Source organism: Vombatus ursinus, unplaced genomic scaffold (genome assembly GCF_900497805.2).
Source record: "Vombatus ursinus unplaced genomic scaffold, bare-nosed wombat genome assembly UNPS02014831.1, whole genome shotgun sequence".
Lineage (NCBI taxonomy): Eukaryota > Metazoa > Chordata > Mammalia > Diprotodontia > Vombatidae > Vombatus > Vombatus ursinus.
In genome coordinates, this window is record NW_020954609.1 from 1,941,672 (window position 1) to 1,959,387 (window position 17,716).

Sequence of the window (17,716 nt, forward strand, 5' to 3'; positions counted from 1 at the left end):
CCCCCCCCCACTCCATACACATTAAGAGTAACTTCAACTAACCTCATTTCTTTTTTTCTTTTTTTCTTTTTTGAGGGCAATTGAGGTTAAGTGACTTGTTCAGAGTCACACAGCTAGTAAGTGTTGTGTGTCTGAGGCCGGATTTGAACTCAGGTCCTTCTGACTTGGCCGGTGCTCTATCCACTGCGCAACCTAGCTGTTCCTCTTTTTTTCTTTAGAGTGTTACTACTACTAGACTAACTAGATCAGGAAAATTTATGTATAACATGTATGTGTACGTGCATGCACGTGTATATATGTGTGTGTGTGTGTATACATATTTATACATAATGGACTGCTAGATAAGGAAAATTTTATGTGTGAGTATACACATATACATATATATGTATATATGTGTATATATGAGGTGAAGTGACTTGCCCAGGGTCACACAGCTAGGAAGTATCTGAGGCTAGACTTGAACTCAGATCTTCCAGCCTCCTAGCCTAGTGCTCCATGGCTACCCATTGTGGCACCTTCTAGCTGCACTTTAAAGAAAAGTGATGCACTTTCTTTTGTTTTGTTTTATTAAAACAGATCTTGACTTCGGAGCAAGCCCCAAAAAGTAAGTTATTTTTTGAAAAAGGGTAGCTAATAGTTCAGTGTTGGAGGAGAGGCTAAAGAAACTTAAAGCTTGTTACAAGTTCAGTCCCAGAATCACTTGTTAAAAGTCCTCGACTTGGGTCTAAGACACTGCCATGAATGGGGCCCCCTGCCCAGGAGCTAAAGAACGGAGTCCTGCAGGCAGGTGGCATTGTGGGAGGGCAGCTGAAAGTTTTAAACTTATCTCAGGTGATGAGCACTTAAATAGCTGAAGACCATCGATTTAGAGCTGAAAGGACCTCATAGGGTAGGACATCACATGAGGACCAGAAAGGCCAAGTGATTGAACCCAGGTCCCAGAGGTTGCCTGTGGCCCAGCTGAGACTTGAACCCAGTGCTTCCACCTCCCAGACCAGTGTTATTCCAGTGGCACTTTTCCATCCATCCATCCATCCATCCATCCATCACCTACACACCATTGCCCCCAAATAGCTTCATTTTGCAATAATCTTCTAGGGTTCTTGTGATCATTTGCTATCTTTAGTGTAGCCAAACTCCACTGTAATATTCCTCATTCTTTGCTCAGTTGGTCAAGACTGACCAGCCCAGGGTCCTATGATTTGGCTCTTCTGCTCAGCCCAGCCCATCCTCAGCCTGACTGCCCCATCATTGTATGGTATCCTTTAGTGTCCCAGCTCTCCCTCTTCCATCATCCTCCATCCACACAGTTGTTTCTTCTCCTCCCCCTTCTTCCTCTGGACAGCTTCTTGAGCTTCCCGTGCTACCGTGCTAAGTACATGAATGAGGAAAATGAAAGGAAAGCCTCTGGAGAGCCAGCCTAGAGGAGGGGGACAGTGTTCTCTCTCTTGAGGTGCATACACACTGGTATGGCCTATCTAACGTGGGCTTCACAAACATGCGACATTAGGCAAAACCTAAATACAGGGAGCAGTTTGGCCCCAGGGATGATGTGGGGGGGTGAAGGGGATGCTGCTCAGGCCATGACTAGGCTGGGCTGAACTGGGGCCAGTTGAGCAGAGTAGCCAAATCAAGGAACCCTGGGCTGTGAATGTGAATATCACTCAATAGATATCACAAAGTTTGATGACACTCTGATGGCATAGAATCTTCTCTTAATGACGCTATCACAAAATGATGTCAGTTCAGTGACTCTCCCAGAGTCAGGGTCACATAGCTAGTGAGTGTCTGACATCAGATTTGAACTCAGGTCTTCCAGCTTTAAATCTGTGATCTTAAGTAGAAGAATCTGGCCCTAGCAATATTTTTGAAGTGACTTTTGTGAAGGCTTGATTGGGTCTCTTTCTGGGTTCTCCCTCCCTGGACAAAGAAAGGGGCTAATGGTACCTGATTATAAGCTAGGGGGACTGCTGTCATGCCAGGAAGTTCCTCCTTTGGAAGCAGGCTTTAGGCAGGTGAATGGTATAGGCAGAGCGGCTCCCAGAAACTATCTCTGGGCAGCCCCTGGCCTTGGGGAACAAATAATATTCTTTTGGTTGGATATATGACATGCAGACTGGTAAGTAAATAAATGGTAGGGAGATGATGGGGGCCAAAGAGAGATCTGGCCCGAGGGCTCTAGGACTCTTTGAGGGACTGGGGAGAATACTTTCCAACATATAGATCAGGGAGGGCTGCCAAAAGGATAGCGCCTGAGCTGAGCCTTGTGGGATGAGGAGGATTGTGACAGAAAGAGGCCAGGAGGGAGGGCTTCCCCCTTAACCCCTTGGATCTCACTTGATTTGTACCTCTCTTTTAGACTTAGTGTCTCTTTTGAATAGTTATTTGTATGTGTGTGTGTGAATACCTTTTGTCATCTATATTTTGCATCCTACTCAGGGCTCAGCATGCAACAGCTGCTTAATAGGTGATTGCTTGGATTTTCAGCTCGTTTCCTCATTGTGACAAGGGCTGCTATGTGAAAAGGTTCACTAATACATCTCATTTTAGATCTGACATACAATGGAATCAGCCCCCTGAGAAGAAAATGACAGGAGGAATGAACTGGCAGGTGAAGACTAGCACATCAACCAGTTGGAGTCCTGCTGCCATCTCTTCTGTTCCACATATGGTAATAGCTGCTCCCCACACAAGCACACACTTGTTTTTGTTTTGTTTTACTTATTCATCCCACGTACTAGGACACAGGTTGTGAGCATGGCCAGGGGAGAATAAGTGGGTCATGAAAGACATTTTTTAAACATGCTTTCCTTTTCCATTGATGTTGTAATGATGAGTTGGAGCATGTATTCATCTCCCATCTTTCTCACAATGATGACCTGAGAGACTTTGTCAAGTGTTAGATGAGAGAATACTCAAGTGGTTACCGCAGAATTGGTTGAATGACCATCCCCAAAGAGGAACTGTTAATGAATGGATGGCAGCTTGGAAGGTAGTCTTGTAGGCTCTGCTGTTGGTTGGCACTGCAATATTCACCAATTGTGTCAGTAACTTGGCAGATGACACAGCTGAGTGGGATAACTGGTACTTGGATGACAGAGTATCCCCAAAGATCTTGACAAGCTACTACATTAGGTTGTACATTCTATCTAAGAAGATGGAATGCAAGTAATCTTATATTTCTACACCAAGCTGTTTGTGTGTGTGTTTGCAAGCCTCCTTTGTCAATTTCAGATTAGTGAAGCTCATCTGATGCCCACTCTTCCACCCTTTCTTCCATGTTTCTATATTCTCATCCATCCCAATGATGAGAAATAGTAAGTTCTATCCCTTCTTTCTCCTTTCTACACTGGTGTATTCCTCTTTTTTCTCTCTCTTCTTTTTCCTTTCTTCCAACCCTTGGAATAGAACCAATGTACCTTGCTCCCAGATCCACTGTTTTTCTTATTTAATTCCCTCAAATCCCTCTGAAGACATTAAGGTTCTGAAGAGATACTTCTTTTCTCCTTCCACACCGCCCCCACCAGCTCTAGGACAATGTTAGCACCACTTCATACAGCTCCTTCCAATTGCTCAAATAAATTTACTTTTCTAGATTTCTCTGGGCTCTTGTATTTGTATTTCAAAATTCCTACTCAGTTCTAATCTTTTCATAAGAAATAATTGAAAGTCCTCTGTTCCATTAAAGATCTATTTTTTTCCCTGTAGGATTATGTTCAATTTTGCAGATAAACTATTCTTGGCGGTAAGCCCATATTTTTTGTCTCTCAGAATATCACAGTCCAAGATCTCTTCTCGTTTATTGTAGAACCTGCCAGGTCTTGTGTGATCTTGCCTGTGGTTCCTTGTTATTTGAACTGCTTCTTTCTCAATGCTTGCAACATTTTTTCTTTGACAAGGGAGCTCTGGATTTGGGCCATATCATTCCTTTTGAGGACTTTTCTTTTTGGGTTTTCTTTCAGGAGGGGATCAGCAGATTCTTCCTAGCGTCACTTTGTTCTCTGGTTCTAATAGATGTGGACAGTTTCCTTTTATGATTTCTTATAATATAGTGTCCGGGAGTTTGTGTTTCTTTTTAAATCATAGTTTTCAAGAAGTCCAGTGATTCTTAAATTATCTCTCCTTGACCTGTTTTCCAGATCAGTTATTTTTGATATCAGCTTACTTTTTAATTTTGTTTTACTATGTATTGCTGTTCCTTGGAATCATTAGTTTCTGTTTGGTCTGTTACGGTTTTTAGGAAGTCTGTCACTTGTGTAAAGTCAATTACTTTCTCTTCAAACCTACTTATTCTCCATGACATCTGAAGATGTTTAGCCTGGAGAAGTTGACTGGAGGAGACACATAATAGCTATCTTCAAGTATTTGGAGAGCTGCTATGTGAAGGAGGAACTCAGTTTACCCCTTTTGGGCCCAGAGGATCAAACAGGGAGCAGTGAGACAAGCTGCAGGGACAGATAGGACAGTCTCTCCTATGACTTAGAATGGGTCCAGAGTGTGATGGGCAGTTTCCAGAAGGAATGGCTTCCCTCTCGCTAGAGGTTGGTGTAGAAGGGTTATTGTGAGGAAAGTGCTTTGGGCCTGGATCCCGAGAGAGAATTGAGTCAAGAATTGAGACTGTGGCAGGGTACTCTGTAAGCTGTATCAGCCCTCTCTTTTCTGAAAATCCTAATGCCTAAACAGAGACCATTATTAACCTGGGTGTAGGTCTTCTTAGAAATGTGATCTTTTAGTATTGGCAGGCACTCATATAGTAGAGAATCAAGAAGGCCTGGGTTCGAGTCCTGCTGTTCCTAGCTCTGTGACCATGGACACGTGGTGATCAGGACCCCAGGAGACTCTCTAGAAGTTACATTATGTGCCAGGCTCTAATGGTGAAGATCATTTTCATATTGGAAGTTCCCTCCACCAGTGAAATCACAGCACCCCTTCTCCCCCCAAAAAAGGAAAGTCCTAGAATACATTTTTCATTTCCTGTCACCTCATTAATGTTAATCAAATGAAGTATATATAATGTTACAGACTTTTTTTTGTCATTATTTCAGGTGCCTGTCCCTATATCCTATCCAGTAACTACACATCAGCTGCCTGTATATGGCATGGTAAGACGTCCACTAGCTTGAGCGTAAGAGAAGTAGATCTGAGACCATTTATTGGCACTAATGGGGGTAGGGGCCCCCCGAAACAACACAAGATAAAAAATCAAGGTGCCAGGGACATTGCTTTCCCCCACGGTAGCCCCTGAGTCCTAACAGTGGATAATGCTGGATTGGGGAGGCCTCCACAGAGTTTAAGGACTGAGATATGAGGAATTTAAACACTCTCGTTTATCTTTCCTCTGAATAATACCTTTCCGTTTCCTCACTTTATGCCAAAATATGACTGTGTACAATCTGTTCATTTAATAAACCTCGAATCTTTTCATGTGGAAGGAGAGAAGAGGGTTAGCCCAGCTTGGCTGATTATTTTTGTGTCCTCTGCACTCAGCTGGATACTTGGAAAAGTGGGCTCTGTTCAGTGTCAGGGCCTCAGAAGCAAAAAGCAAACCTTGGTTCCCTCCTGCCTCTCAAGGACCACAACTGGACATGGAGAACTCTTTCTCTTTTTTTTTTCATCTTAAGTAATGGGTTAAAGCAGTAAATGGCATTAGCAAAGAAGCTATAGCCCACCAAGAAAACCACCAGACAGAGTAGATGGATATCAGAGAAAGCCAGACATGAGAACAGGTCCTCAGGCAGAGATGCCTGGGGGCCTTTGCTTGGGAGTAGTTACTATGTGGACAAGGCATGTGCTGATAAGAGAGAGTTGACTGGCTCTTGGTTTACTTGGCCAGCCTGGCACATCTCTTTTCAAAGGTTTCTGGTCTACTTGGTTTCTTTGTTTCGCCTTACCTGCTTTTTCCGCACTAGGTTATTTATGGCTTTTGTGATCTTGCACACTGAACTGCATTGGGGGGGACCAGGTGATTGCTTGGTTAGAGGGGCCAAAAGGGAGAAATTCAAGATGGCAGCCCAGGACCACTCCTACTTCCTCCCATTTCTCTAGCTGGTGCTTCACAGTTAACAAAGTACTTGCCTCCCAACAGCCCTGGGAGGCTGGGGTTCAATTTAAGCAGCATTTAGCAAGCACCCATTCTGTGCTAGGCTGTTGGGGATACAAAAGCAATACTAATGATGACCAGCCTTTATCTAACATTTAAAGGTTTGCAAAGTGCTTTACAATTATCATCTCATTTGATCCTCACAAATGACCCTGGGAGGGAGCTGCTATTTTCATCCTTATTTCACAAATGGGGAACCTGAGTCAGACAGTGGCAAAGTGACTTGTCCTGAAGCTTGTTATGCAGCTAGCAAGTGTCTGGGGCCAAATTTGAACGTATGTCTTGCTGATTTGCAGGTCCTGCATACCATGCCACCTAGCTGCCTTAGTGAAACTGTCTCTGCCCTTGAGGTGGTGATCTGAGTATTATTCTCCTGACTTGACAGTTGAGAAAATTTGAGATTAAGGATATTGCCTGTAGCTTCTGTTGGAGGCAGGCTATGAATTTAGGGGTCTTGCCTGCAAACCCGTTGCCAGAAGTGGCAATTAGGAGGGAGTTAGGTTATTGGTGTATATTATCTAAATTGTTTTTCTCCATAAGTTGACTTTTTAAACAGTGTATTTTACCAGCTGGTGGTTTCTTCTTTTTCTTTGTTTCTCCTTAAATTTAGAAGATGGGATATTTGGTTTGTATCATATGTCTACCAACTTGGTATACAGCATGTGGTTTGTGGGAGATGTACTGTTGTTTTTCTTGACATTGTATATTTTATTGGGAGAACTGTTCAATGCACCTTTTCCCCAGTACTGATTCACGTTTCCTTTTTGTCCTTTCCAACTCATAGGTACAGACTCCACTGGGAGCAGTCCCCCTCATGGCTCCCCAGCCCTTGATTTATACACAGCCAGGCTTAAGGACCACTAACCCTTTTGCTCCTGTCTCTGGGTCCCAGGTATGTTGGAGGTTGAAGGGGGAGCATATGAGCCAAGGTTGGAAGCTAAAGAGTGTGCTGAACCCCAATGTTAGCAGAGCTCTTGGAGCTAGTAGACACAGTACAAGAGAGTTTCACTTTGGGTTGTCCTCCTCTTCTTTCTTCACTGGATTTCTCAGTGTCCATGGTCAGGGGTTGACACCTTTTGTATGCTTCTGGGATGTTCTCACATCCCTGTTTAGACAAGAAGAAACACCTATTCTGCTCTCTTCATTAGTAGGCTTAGTTAGTCCTTCAATGCCAGTCACACCATTGTGTAGAGCTGGCCTGCTCTCGAGAATTGCATCAGAAGGTTTCAGGTGGGCATTTTTTTTTTAAGTTATAAAGCATTTCTTTTCCTCCTCCCACCTCCCCCTGCTCACTGAAATGGAAAGAAGTGCAGAATACTGTATCATATAAGCACAGGCAAAACAAATCTCCACATTGGCCACATCCCAAAATGTCTGTCCCTGTCTGCTCTCTGAACCTTCACCTCTTTGGGAGAAGGTGGGCAACATGTTTCATCATTAGTCCTCTGGAGTCATGCCAAATCATTGTGTTGATCAGACTCCCTAAGTCTTTAACAGTCATTTGTTTTGACAATGTTGTCAGTATTCTAGAAGTTATTCTTTTGCTTCTGCTCATTTACCTCTGCATCAGTTTGGAACTGTGGTTGGTCATTGTGTTGATCAGAGTCCCTAAGTCTTTCAAGGTTGATTATCTTTACAATTTTATTGTTATTTTACAAATTATTCTCCTAAAGTGGGTTCTGCCCACTTTATTTTGTATCAGTTCATACAGGTCTTCCCAGGCTTTTCTGAAACCATCCCTTTCATCTTTCTTATAGCACAATAGTATTCCATCACAGTCATAATACCACAACTTGTTCAGCCATTCCTTAATTGATGGGCATCCCCTCAGTTTCCAGCTCTTCGCTACTACAGAAAGAATTGCCATAAATATTTTTTTGTACAAATGGATTCTTTTCCTCTTTTTTAAAAAATTTCTTTGGGGTATAGACCTGGAAATGTTATCACTGAGTCAAAGAGCATTCACAATTTAGTAATTGGGGAGGCAGAGTTCCAAATTACCTTCTAGAATGGCTTAACCAGTTCATAGCTCCACCAACAGTTCATCAACATGCCTATTTCATGTGTGTGTGTGTGTGTGTGTGTGTTCGTTTTTGAGGCAATGGGGGTTAAGTGACTTGCCCAGGGTCATACAGCTAGCTAGTAAAAATCAAGTTATTCTCCTTTTTTTTGTTTGTTTGTTTATTTGTTTTTGTTTTCGATGAGGCAATTGGGGTTAAATGACTTGCCCAGGCTTACACAACTAGTAAGCGTCAAGTGTCTGAGGCTGGATTTGAACTCAGGTCTTCCTGACTCCAAGGCTGGGGCTCTATCCACTGCGCCACCTAGCTGCCCCCGACATGCCTGTTTCCCACAGCCCCCCCAACATTTGTCATTTTCTCTTTTTCATCAGCTTTGCTAATCTGATTGGTATGAGATAGGCCTCAGAATTATTTTAATTTGCATTTCTCTAATTATTAGTGAGTTGGAACATGTTCTCATATGGCTCTAGAGATTGCAGATTTTGTCAGGTAGTGAGATGCACCCCCCCCCAAAAAAAGGAGCCAAGTTCTTGGGTTTATTTTATGTTCAGTACCTAATCTGGTCTGCCGATTAATCTCTCTATTTCTTACCAAATTGTTTTAACAGTTACAGCTTTGTATATGAGATCTGGTTCTGCTAAATTCCCTTCCCGTTTTTTTTTTCATTATTCCATTTGACATTCTTGACTTTTTGTTCCTTCCGATGAATTTTGTTATTACTTTGTTGTCAAACTCAAGTAAGAAATGGGGGCCACTAATCCATACATAACGATTGTTTTTGGCCACATATTGACTTGGTTTTAAAATGTAATGTTACCTAGGTTTTATTGTATTTTTATTTTCTTTGTGAAATATTTCCCAGTTACATTTTAATCTGATTCAGTAGGACTGTGTGTTTGATGCCTCTTTCAAGTAATTCTTTGGTAGTTTGATTGTTATGGCACGAAATAAGGAAATTTATTTAGGGAGTGTCGTCATTTTGATGATGTTGGCTCAGCCCTCATTTTCACTTCTTGGTCCTTCCCTCTTATGCTTCTTGCAGTGGTGGCAAATGTCCATCATTCTCCTGGAAGCCCTCACCCCTATTTTTCCCTGTTGATGTAGACGTAGAGCTGTACTTTATACCATTCCCTTTCTCTCTAACAACAGTGAGACTTTCCTTGTAATAAAGAAAAACAATTAAACAAACCAATAGATAGGGCAACCATGAATGACAAGGAATGACGGGGACTCATAGTCACACATCCTCCATGATTCCTCCAGCTAAAGGATCTTTTCTCCAAGACTGATGATCATTTATTACAATTACCTTGCTGGCTGACTCTTGGCTCTCTGTAACCTCAAATGTCTAAATAATAAAAAAAAATACTTATTAAATACCTTTTATGTTTCTGAATTAATGGATATTCTTGGGCAGTAAGAAATGAAGAAAGAGATGGATTCAGAAAAACCTTGGAAGACATGTGAATTGAACCAGAATAAAGTGAGCAGAATCCCAAGAACCATTGATCCAAAGACAATGACACCGTAAGGAAAAACAACTCTGATCAAACTATGACCAAGCCTGTCTCCAGAGGAACCAGGGTGAAGCATGAGTGAAGCAGAGTGAGATGTGCATTTTGTGACATGACCAGTTGGGAAATTTGTTTGCTTGAGTCTTCAGATTTGGGGCAAGGGGAGGGGGAAATTGAGGGGGAGTGGGAGAACTAGTGATGATAGTGATGGCAAAGTCAGAAAAAAGAACAAAGTAAAAGGCCTTAACGAAATACAGAGAAGAGATTGAACAGAAAGAAGGAAGAAGTGTGGAGGGCGACACAGACGAGCAGTTCAACTTTGTACCCATTATGTTGAACTGATTATATACTTTAAAAAAAGAATCTATAAATAAACCAGTTGGTCAGGTTTAAAAAAACAACACCAGTGACAACCAAAACCTCCATCAGTGATGACCTGCCTCCCCACCCTTGGCTGCCTTAACAGAACATTTTGTCCTGTGCTCACTTTTTTTCATGATTTCTCTTGACTTGTTCTTCTAGATGAAACTTTAAATTATTTTTCCTTATTCTATTTAATAGCCCTTTGGTAGTTTGATTAGCATGCCACTGAATCTGTAAAGCTGTTTAGGGATTATTGTCATTTTTATTATATTAGCATGGCCCAACTATGTTTAATTAGTATTTTCCCAGTTATTTGTATTTTTTTCTGAAAAGAGTGTTTTGTAGTTGTATTAATATAATTCCTCAGTATGTCTTAGTAGAGGAACTCCCAGATATTTTATACGACGTAGAGGTATTTTGAATGGAATTTTATTTTTCTAGCTCTTCTTCTGGGCTGTCTTGGTAATATACAGAAAGGTTGATGATTTTTGTGACTTTATTTTATATTTCGTTACTTTACTGAAGTTATTTCAATTAACTTTTTAGTTATGCTTTAGGTTTTTTTTTAAATCATATCATCTGCAAAATGTGATCATTTTGTTTCCTCTTTGTCTATATTTATTCTCTCAATTTCTTTCTCTTGTCTCATTGCTAGAGCTAGCATTTCTAGAACTATATCAAATAATTGAACTATTTCAAATAATATGGTGCTTTCCCCCTCCCAGAGAGCCATCTAACAGAATGTTTTAAAAGAAAAAAAAAGAGGATGAAGATAAAAGAATCAGCAAAGGGTAATCAATACATTGAAAAAATCTGAAAACAATGTGATGTTCTGCAAAGGAGTAGAGGGTGCATCTTCTCATCTCATCTTTGGGGCCAAGCTTATTCTTTGTAATTTCCCAACATTCACTTTTGATTGTTCTGTGGTTTGTTCTTTCCATTAACATTGTTGTAGTTATTGTGTAGCTTGTTTTCTTGGCTCTGCTGACTTCGCTCTGCATCAGTTCATGTAGATCTTTCCAGGTTTCTCTGTGTGTGTCACATAGTTATTTCTCACAGCACAGTTGTATTCCATTACACATGTGTGTTAGTTGTCTATATCTTGCATAGCAAACCCTTATCTGCGAAACTTGATATAAACTTTTTCTCCTTTGGCTGCTTCTCTCCCTATCCTAGATGCGTTCATTTTGTTTGTTTAGAAGTTTTTCAATCTCATGTAATCAAAATTATCTTTATTCTTTTGTGTTGCATTTATCCCTTTTTGGCATCCCAATCTATGTCTTATCCATGGATGTGGAAGGCATATGGTCCACTTCTCTTCATCATGACAGCATCCTTGAGTGTTCAGGTCATATACTCAGTGTGAATTCAGTGGGAAATATGGTATTTGCTCTAAGGTTGGTCTAAGACTCGCTTCAGCCAGCTTGCTTTGCAGTTTTCCCAGTAGCTCATAGCAGACAGGGAGTTCTTTCCAAGGTAACTTGTTTCCTGGCTTATCAAATTCAGGTTATTTCTGATTCTCCCTTGTCTATCTAGTCTTTGATTGCTGCTGATTTATAATATAGTTTAAGGTCTGGAAATGCCATTCCCTCTGCCTTTTTACCTTTTTTTTCATTATTTCCCTTGATATTCTAGATATTTTGATTTCCAAATGAATCTTATTTTATAGAGTTCTAGAAGTTTCTAGAACTATATCAAATAATTGAACTATTTCAAATAATATGGTGCTTTCCCCCTCCCAGAGAGCCATCTAACAGAGAATGTTTTAAAAGAAAAAAAAAAGAGGATGAAGATAAAAGAATCAGCAAAGGGTAATCAATACATTGAAAAAAATCTGAAAACAATGTGATGTTCTGCAAAGGAGTAGAGGGTGCATCTTCTCATCTCATCTTTGGGGCCTTTGATAATTTGTTTGGCATAGCATTAAAACTGTAAATTAACTTTAGCAATCCATTTATGTTTTATGTTTATGTTTTTTCTTTAGATAAAAGGTTATTGTATTTTTGTCCAAAGCTTCTGTTAATAGTATCATGATGATTATTATTTTTTTATTATTAATATGATCTGGTTATAGTTTTCATAATATTGAAGCAGTCCTACATTCTTGGTGTAAATCTGGTGTGGTTATAATTTACTATCTTTTTAATATGTTGTAACCTCTTTGCTAATATTTTATTCAATATTTTTATATTGATATTCATTGGAGATAATAGTCTATAGGTTTCCTTCCCTACTAGGTTAGATATCAGGATCCTATATGTATCATAGAAGGAGTTTATAAGGATTCCATTTTTCCTACTTTGGCAAACAAATTAATAATATTAGAATTAATATTTCATGGAATGCTTGATAGAATTTGTTTGTAAATCCATTTTTCCCCATTATGGCTTGTTTAGTTTTTTTTTTCTTCTGAGATTGAGTTATTTAAATTCATTATTTTTGTTCATTTAATCCAGATGGTTTATATTTTTGTAAATATTCATCTGTTTCACTTGTTATCAATTTTATTGGCATATAATTGAGCAAAATAGTTTTTAATAATTTATTTTATATATTCTATTCAAATTTCTTGACTTTTCAGTACTCTGGGCACTTTTTAAGATGAAAAGATGCCTTCCTTCCTGCATTGGCAGTGAGAGTTTCCTCATCTTGAGGTTACCCATATTAAAAAAACTGTAGGTTTAGTCCCTGTTTCTATCCCTAATTTTTAAAGTTGCATGCCCAGTTCACTCATCTGTTCTTTCTCTCTATTTTGATCAAAGTGTTAGTGATACAGATTTTCCCCTTAGGACTACTTTGTCTCTTTCACAAAAGTTTTGTTATGTTGTCTAATTGTTGTCATTTCCTTTGATTAAGTTATCTATCATTTCAGTGATTTGTTCTTTGATCCACCAATTCTTTAGGAGTAAATTATTAGTCTCCATTCTTTTCTTTCAAATGTCCTTGAATGATTATAATTTTTATTCCATCTTGATCAGTAAAAGATGTCTATTATTTCTGTTTGTCTACATTGTTACGAGATTTTTATGCCATAGAATACAGCTGGTTTTTATATAGGTGTCATGCATAGTGGAGAAATATGTATGTTCCTTTATGTTCCCCTTCAGCAATCACCAGAGGTTTTTCATGTCTAACTATTCTGGTCCTTAACTTCCTTTTGTTTATTGTTGTTGTTGTTGTTGTTGTTTTTTAAAAGATTTTGTTGTTGGTTTTTTTTTGCTCTGGAAGGGGCACATTGAAGTCTCCAACTATCTATTTGCTCTCTATTTCTCCCGGTAACTTGATTAATTTTCCCTTTAAGTATTTTGATGCTATACCATTTGGTACATATATATTAGGTATTGATGTATTTTAATATCTATGGTGCCTTTAAGCATAATGTAGTTTCCCTGCTTATCTCATTTAACCATATCTATTTTTCCTGTTGCTTTGTCTAAGATCATGATTGCTGCTCCTCAATTTTTTAAAATTTGCCTGAGACAATAAATTCCGCTCCAGCCTCTCATTTTAATTCTGTGTGAATCTTTTTGTTTCAAGTGTGTTTCTTGTAAACAACACATTCTGCTTTCTAATCCACTCTGCTACCCTTCTCCATCTTATGGGAGAACTCATCCTATTCATGTTTACTGTTGTGATTGTTAATTCTTTTATTTCTTTCCGTCATCTTCTCTTTTACTTGTTCCTCTCTCTCTCATTTCCCCATTTATAAAGAAGACAGTGGTGAAAGAAAGGGTCCAACACTAGTCATCTGTAATTGAAAGTAGTCTGCTCCCTCTCCACTGTTCTTCCTCTTCCCTGCACCTACCTGGACCTTTTCATTGGTTCTTGCACTTTCTTTCATTTTCATCTTTTCTATGAGACATCCTCCAAAAGTGAAATATTTAAGTTTCTCTCAGCAGAGACATGCCTAGTCTTGTCCACAAGCTTTCTGAAAGGGAAGCTTTGGGGAAAGGTTGGGTTTGGGAATGCCCTAACTTCACAATTTCTTGGAGTAATACATCTTCAAGGAAGTAGTCTTGCTAGTAAGTGATTTAAGCAGGAAAACATCTAAGAACTTTGTCTAATTTAATAATAATAACGATGATGCTGGTGGTGGTGGTGGCGGTGGCGGCTTTGGCGGCGGCGGCGGCGGCGGCGGCAGTGGTGGTGGTGGTGATGGTTAGGTGCTGTTATTAACCCGCAGGGAATAGAGTGCAGGGCCTGAAGTCAGGAGGACCTAAGTTCAAATGCAGCCTTAGGCACTTCCTAGCTGTGTCTGCTTCAACTGCCAAATGGGGGCAATAGTAGCCCCTACCTCCCAGGGCTGTTGTGAGGATGAGATGAAGTAATGTTTGTAAAGCCCAGTACCTGGAAACCATGTAAATACTTATTCCCTCCCTCTCTTCCAATTTTACAGATGAGAAAACTAAGGCTGAGGGAGGTTAAATCACTTGCCCAGGGTCACATAGCTAGTAATTATCTGACCCAGAATTTGATCTTAGTTCTTCCTGATACTGAGCCTGGTACTGTATGCACTCAGCTGTCTAGTTTAAGCTGTTTTCTGTTTTGCTGAGTAATTATTATCAGCACAATTTTGCTCAGGTGTGATGTCCATAGTGATGTAAAGTTCATACAGTCATAGATTTGGAACTGGAAGGGCTCTTTTGAGATCATCTAGTCTGACCTCTGGTTTTACAGATGAGGAAATCGAGGTCCCAAGAGGGAAAATGACCTTGACTTGCTTAATGTCACATTATAAGTAATAGAGCCCAGCCAGGAACCCAGATCTTTTCAATCTAGAGGCATTTTCCACCTGATCTTTCTGTCTCCTCTGGTGTTAAACACTGTTGAGACCTGAGGAGCAGATATTTGGAGTTTGTGAAAAGAAAAAATGGTAGTGATTGGTTAACTTCAAACCATAAGAAATGAGTCAAAATGACTTACTTTTTGTATCTCTCCCTTTCTGTCTCTCCTCCTCCTCCTTCTTTCTCTCTCTCTCTCTCCCCCTCCCTCCCTCTCTTCCCCTCTCCCATTCTCCCTCCATCTCTCCCTCTCTCTTCCCTTTCCCTGTCTCCCCCCCCCCCCCCACAGAGCCACTTCATGTAGAGCTCCAAGGGCAGGAGATGTGCTAACAGCTCACCACTGGCACAAAGAAGAAGAGACTGAACATGAATCACCATTTGGGTAGCATAGGGTTAGAATCAGGGCACTCTCTTCCAGTGTAATAAAAAACAACTAACTTTGAATTCCAGTGCTCTTGAGATTCTTATTGATCATCATCATGTTGTGAAATCCAGTTTTTTTAACTTGAGAAACCTTTCAATGGCAAGTAAAGGCTTTTAGGTAAAAATAGTCTTCAAGCTGGAGGGGGGAAAGAGGAAGGAGGAAGGAGGGCAGGGAGGGGGAGAAGGGGAGTAGGGGGAAGGCAAACAGCTATTATCCATTGGCAAGTGGGCCAGCCAGAGGTGGGGAATAGAATATTGCATCTGCTTTCCACTGCTTCCAGGTTTCTCCTGGAAGGCACAGCCACATACACTGATCACAACTCCCCGAAATATAAACGTGGTTTTGAAGAGTTGATTCCCAACATTTAAGGAATTGCAGAAGCTGTTTTCTTAGGACATTCCTTTACAGCAAACCCTCAAAATGATTCAGATTCTTTTGTTCTACAATTTTATTATGCCAGATATCTTCAATTTCTGGACTTGGGGCCAGGGCCTTTATTATACAGAGATTTCCCCCCGTTTATTTGTTGCAGTAGGTTTGACTGATTTGAACAGTTGGGTAGTTTTAAAAACACAGTATTGAAGAGCTTAAAACAGGGAAATTAGGATTTCCATGCCATCCAGCCTTAAAATATTGTGCATGCCACATTAAAGTAAGAAATTATTTTTTAAAAATTAAATATGTAAATATGATCTTTGCAACACATCTCTGTAATGCTACAGGCTTAAAAATATCCTATTAAGGAATTCACACACCTTTTACACTGGACAGCACCTTTAAATAAGAGTTTACTAAATGTTAATGCCACTATCTAGCCAGTTATATATAAATAAAATGACTTAGAAAGTTTAATGAAATTTAATATTAATTAAAATGGCTAATCATGATGTGGGCTACTTAGATAATAAAACGTTTAACTGCATTAAACAGAATTTTGTGTGCAAACTTTCTCGTTTTCAAAACCTGCTTTGGGACCTTTAGAGAACAACAAAATGAAAATATTTCAGTTTAACAGATAAGTATTAATCCTGTGTCCCCCAATTTTTCATTATCTACACCCTACAGTTTGACAGAGAAGGCACTGGCATTATTGTGTCTTTAGACAATGTCTATCCAGCTGGTTCCATTGTTCCACTTTTAAGCATTGACACTTTTCTCACCAAAGTTACTTGCTTTTAAGTGTACTACATGTTCATTTTTGTGCCAGGAATAAAATGCCCACATCCATAAGTAGATGTCCAAACTCAGTGCCTGATGGATGCATAGTTGTTGAGTCATTTTCAGTCATGTCTGACCCCATTTCAGGTTTTCTTGGCAAACATACTGGATTTTTTCCATTTCCTTCTCCAGCTCATTTTACAGATGAGAAAACTGAGGCAAACAGGGTTAAGTGACTTGTCCAGGGTCACACAGCTCGTGTTGAGACCTGATTTGAACTCAGGTTTTCCTAACTCCAGGTCTAATGCTGCATCTACTGTGCCACCTAGCAAACGCCTTGATGCATAGTAGGGGCTTCATAAATGCTTGCTGAATGTTGAATATTCATTCAACTGTTTTACCTAAGATAAATAAATCTCTTAGCTCCCTCCCCCTTAGCCTCCGTTTCTTCATCTGTAAAATTGGGAATAATGATATTCGTACCCACCCAACCCCTCATGGGGTTGTGCGGTTCAGTTGAAGTGTGTAAAACACTTTGCAAGCACAAGCCCCTGAGCAATGTGGGCTACAGCTTTTCATTTAAGTAAGAGAAATTGTTACTAAATTTGTTTATTCCAGGAAACTTATTTTTATTTTATTTTGGTGAGGCAATTGGGGTTAAGTGACTTGCCCAGGGTCACACAGCGAGCGAGTGTAACGTGTCTGAGGCCGGATTTGAAATCAGGCCCTCCTGACTTCGGGGCCGGGTGCTCTATGCACTGAGCCACCTAGCTGCCCCCCAGGAAATTTTTTAAACCCCCTTCATTCGCATCTCTTCGGTTTGAATGTAGACGTGTCCCCAAATCAGTGGGAGTGTGCCAGGACAGGGACTATTTGTCCAAGAAGGGGCTCAGCCGTCTGTATGTCATGGCGAACTGAGGAGTCTGGCATGGAGGGTAGGGGGAAAGAGCTGGCTTGGGGGCTGGAATAAGCCCACGGATCCCAGTTGGGGACCCCAATGCTAGGGATAGAAGAGGAGGATCTCCACCTGCCACGCAAGAATGAGCCCAGGCTGCCCCTTTCTTCCTCCTCCCTTTCATCTTGGAGCATTGGGGGGGGGAGTGGGGGGAAATGGTCCTGAGTTCATTGGAATGTAGAGGGATGGGGAAACCCCTACTAGAGCAGGTCAGCACCTGTTCAGCAACAGTTGAGGATTTTCCCGCGGGCGCAGAGCACTGCCGAGTGTCAGCCATTCGGCATTCATGGGGCGTAGAAGAGAGCCTAGGAATCATTTGGAAAACGTTTCTTGGCTTTAGTCCTTGGAGCCATTTTGAGGATTCGGAGCATCAGGATTGGCCCGGATCTCGCGGCCCCAA

General features: G+C 40.5%; 1 protein-coding gene across 6 annotated transcripts in view; it reads left to right on the forward strand.

Annotated features, from left to right (window-relative positions):
* LOC114025509 (phosphatidylinositol-binding clathrin assembly protein-like) overlaps nucleotides 1–15,207 on the forward strand; it is a 43,504-nt gene extending 28,297 nt beyond the window's left edge. The window contains exons 15-20 of one of the 6 annotated variants that reach the window (XR_003567040.1): nucleotides 577–604; nucleotides 2,551–2,671; nucleotides 5,046–5,102; nucleotides 6,885–6,992; nucleotides 11,741–11,809; nucleotides 15,069–15,207. Coding sequence is in view for 4 of the 6 variants with exons in the window: in XM_027838946.1 (XP_027694747.1) it covers nucleotides 577–604; nucleotides 2,551–2,671; nucleotides 5,046–5,102; nucleotides 6,885–6,992; nucleotides 15,069–15,083 (329 nt within the window). In the remaining 2 variants the exon portion in view is untranslated. Of the gene's footprint in view, nucleotides 1–576; nucleotides 605–2,550; nucleotides 2,672–5,045; nucleotides 5,103–6,884; nucleotides 6,993–10,723; nucleotides 10,790–11,740; nucleotides 11,984–15,068 lie in introns of those variants that run through there. The other 5 variants (XR_003567039.1, XM_027838946.1, XM_027838947.1 and 2 more) reach the window with 5 other exon arrangements.
* The last annotated feature ends 2,509 nt before the right edge of the window (nucleotides 15,208–17,716 follow it).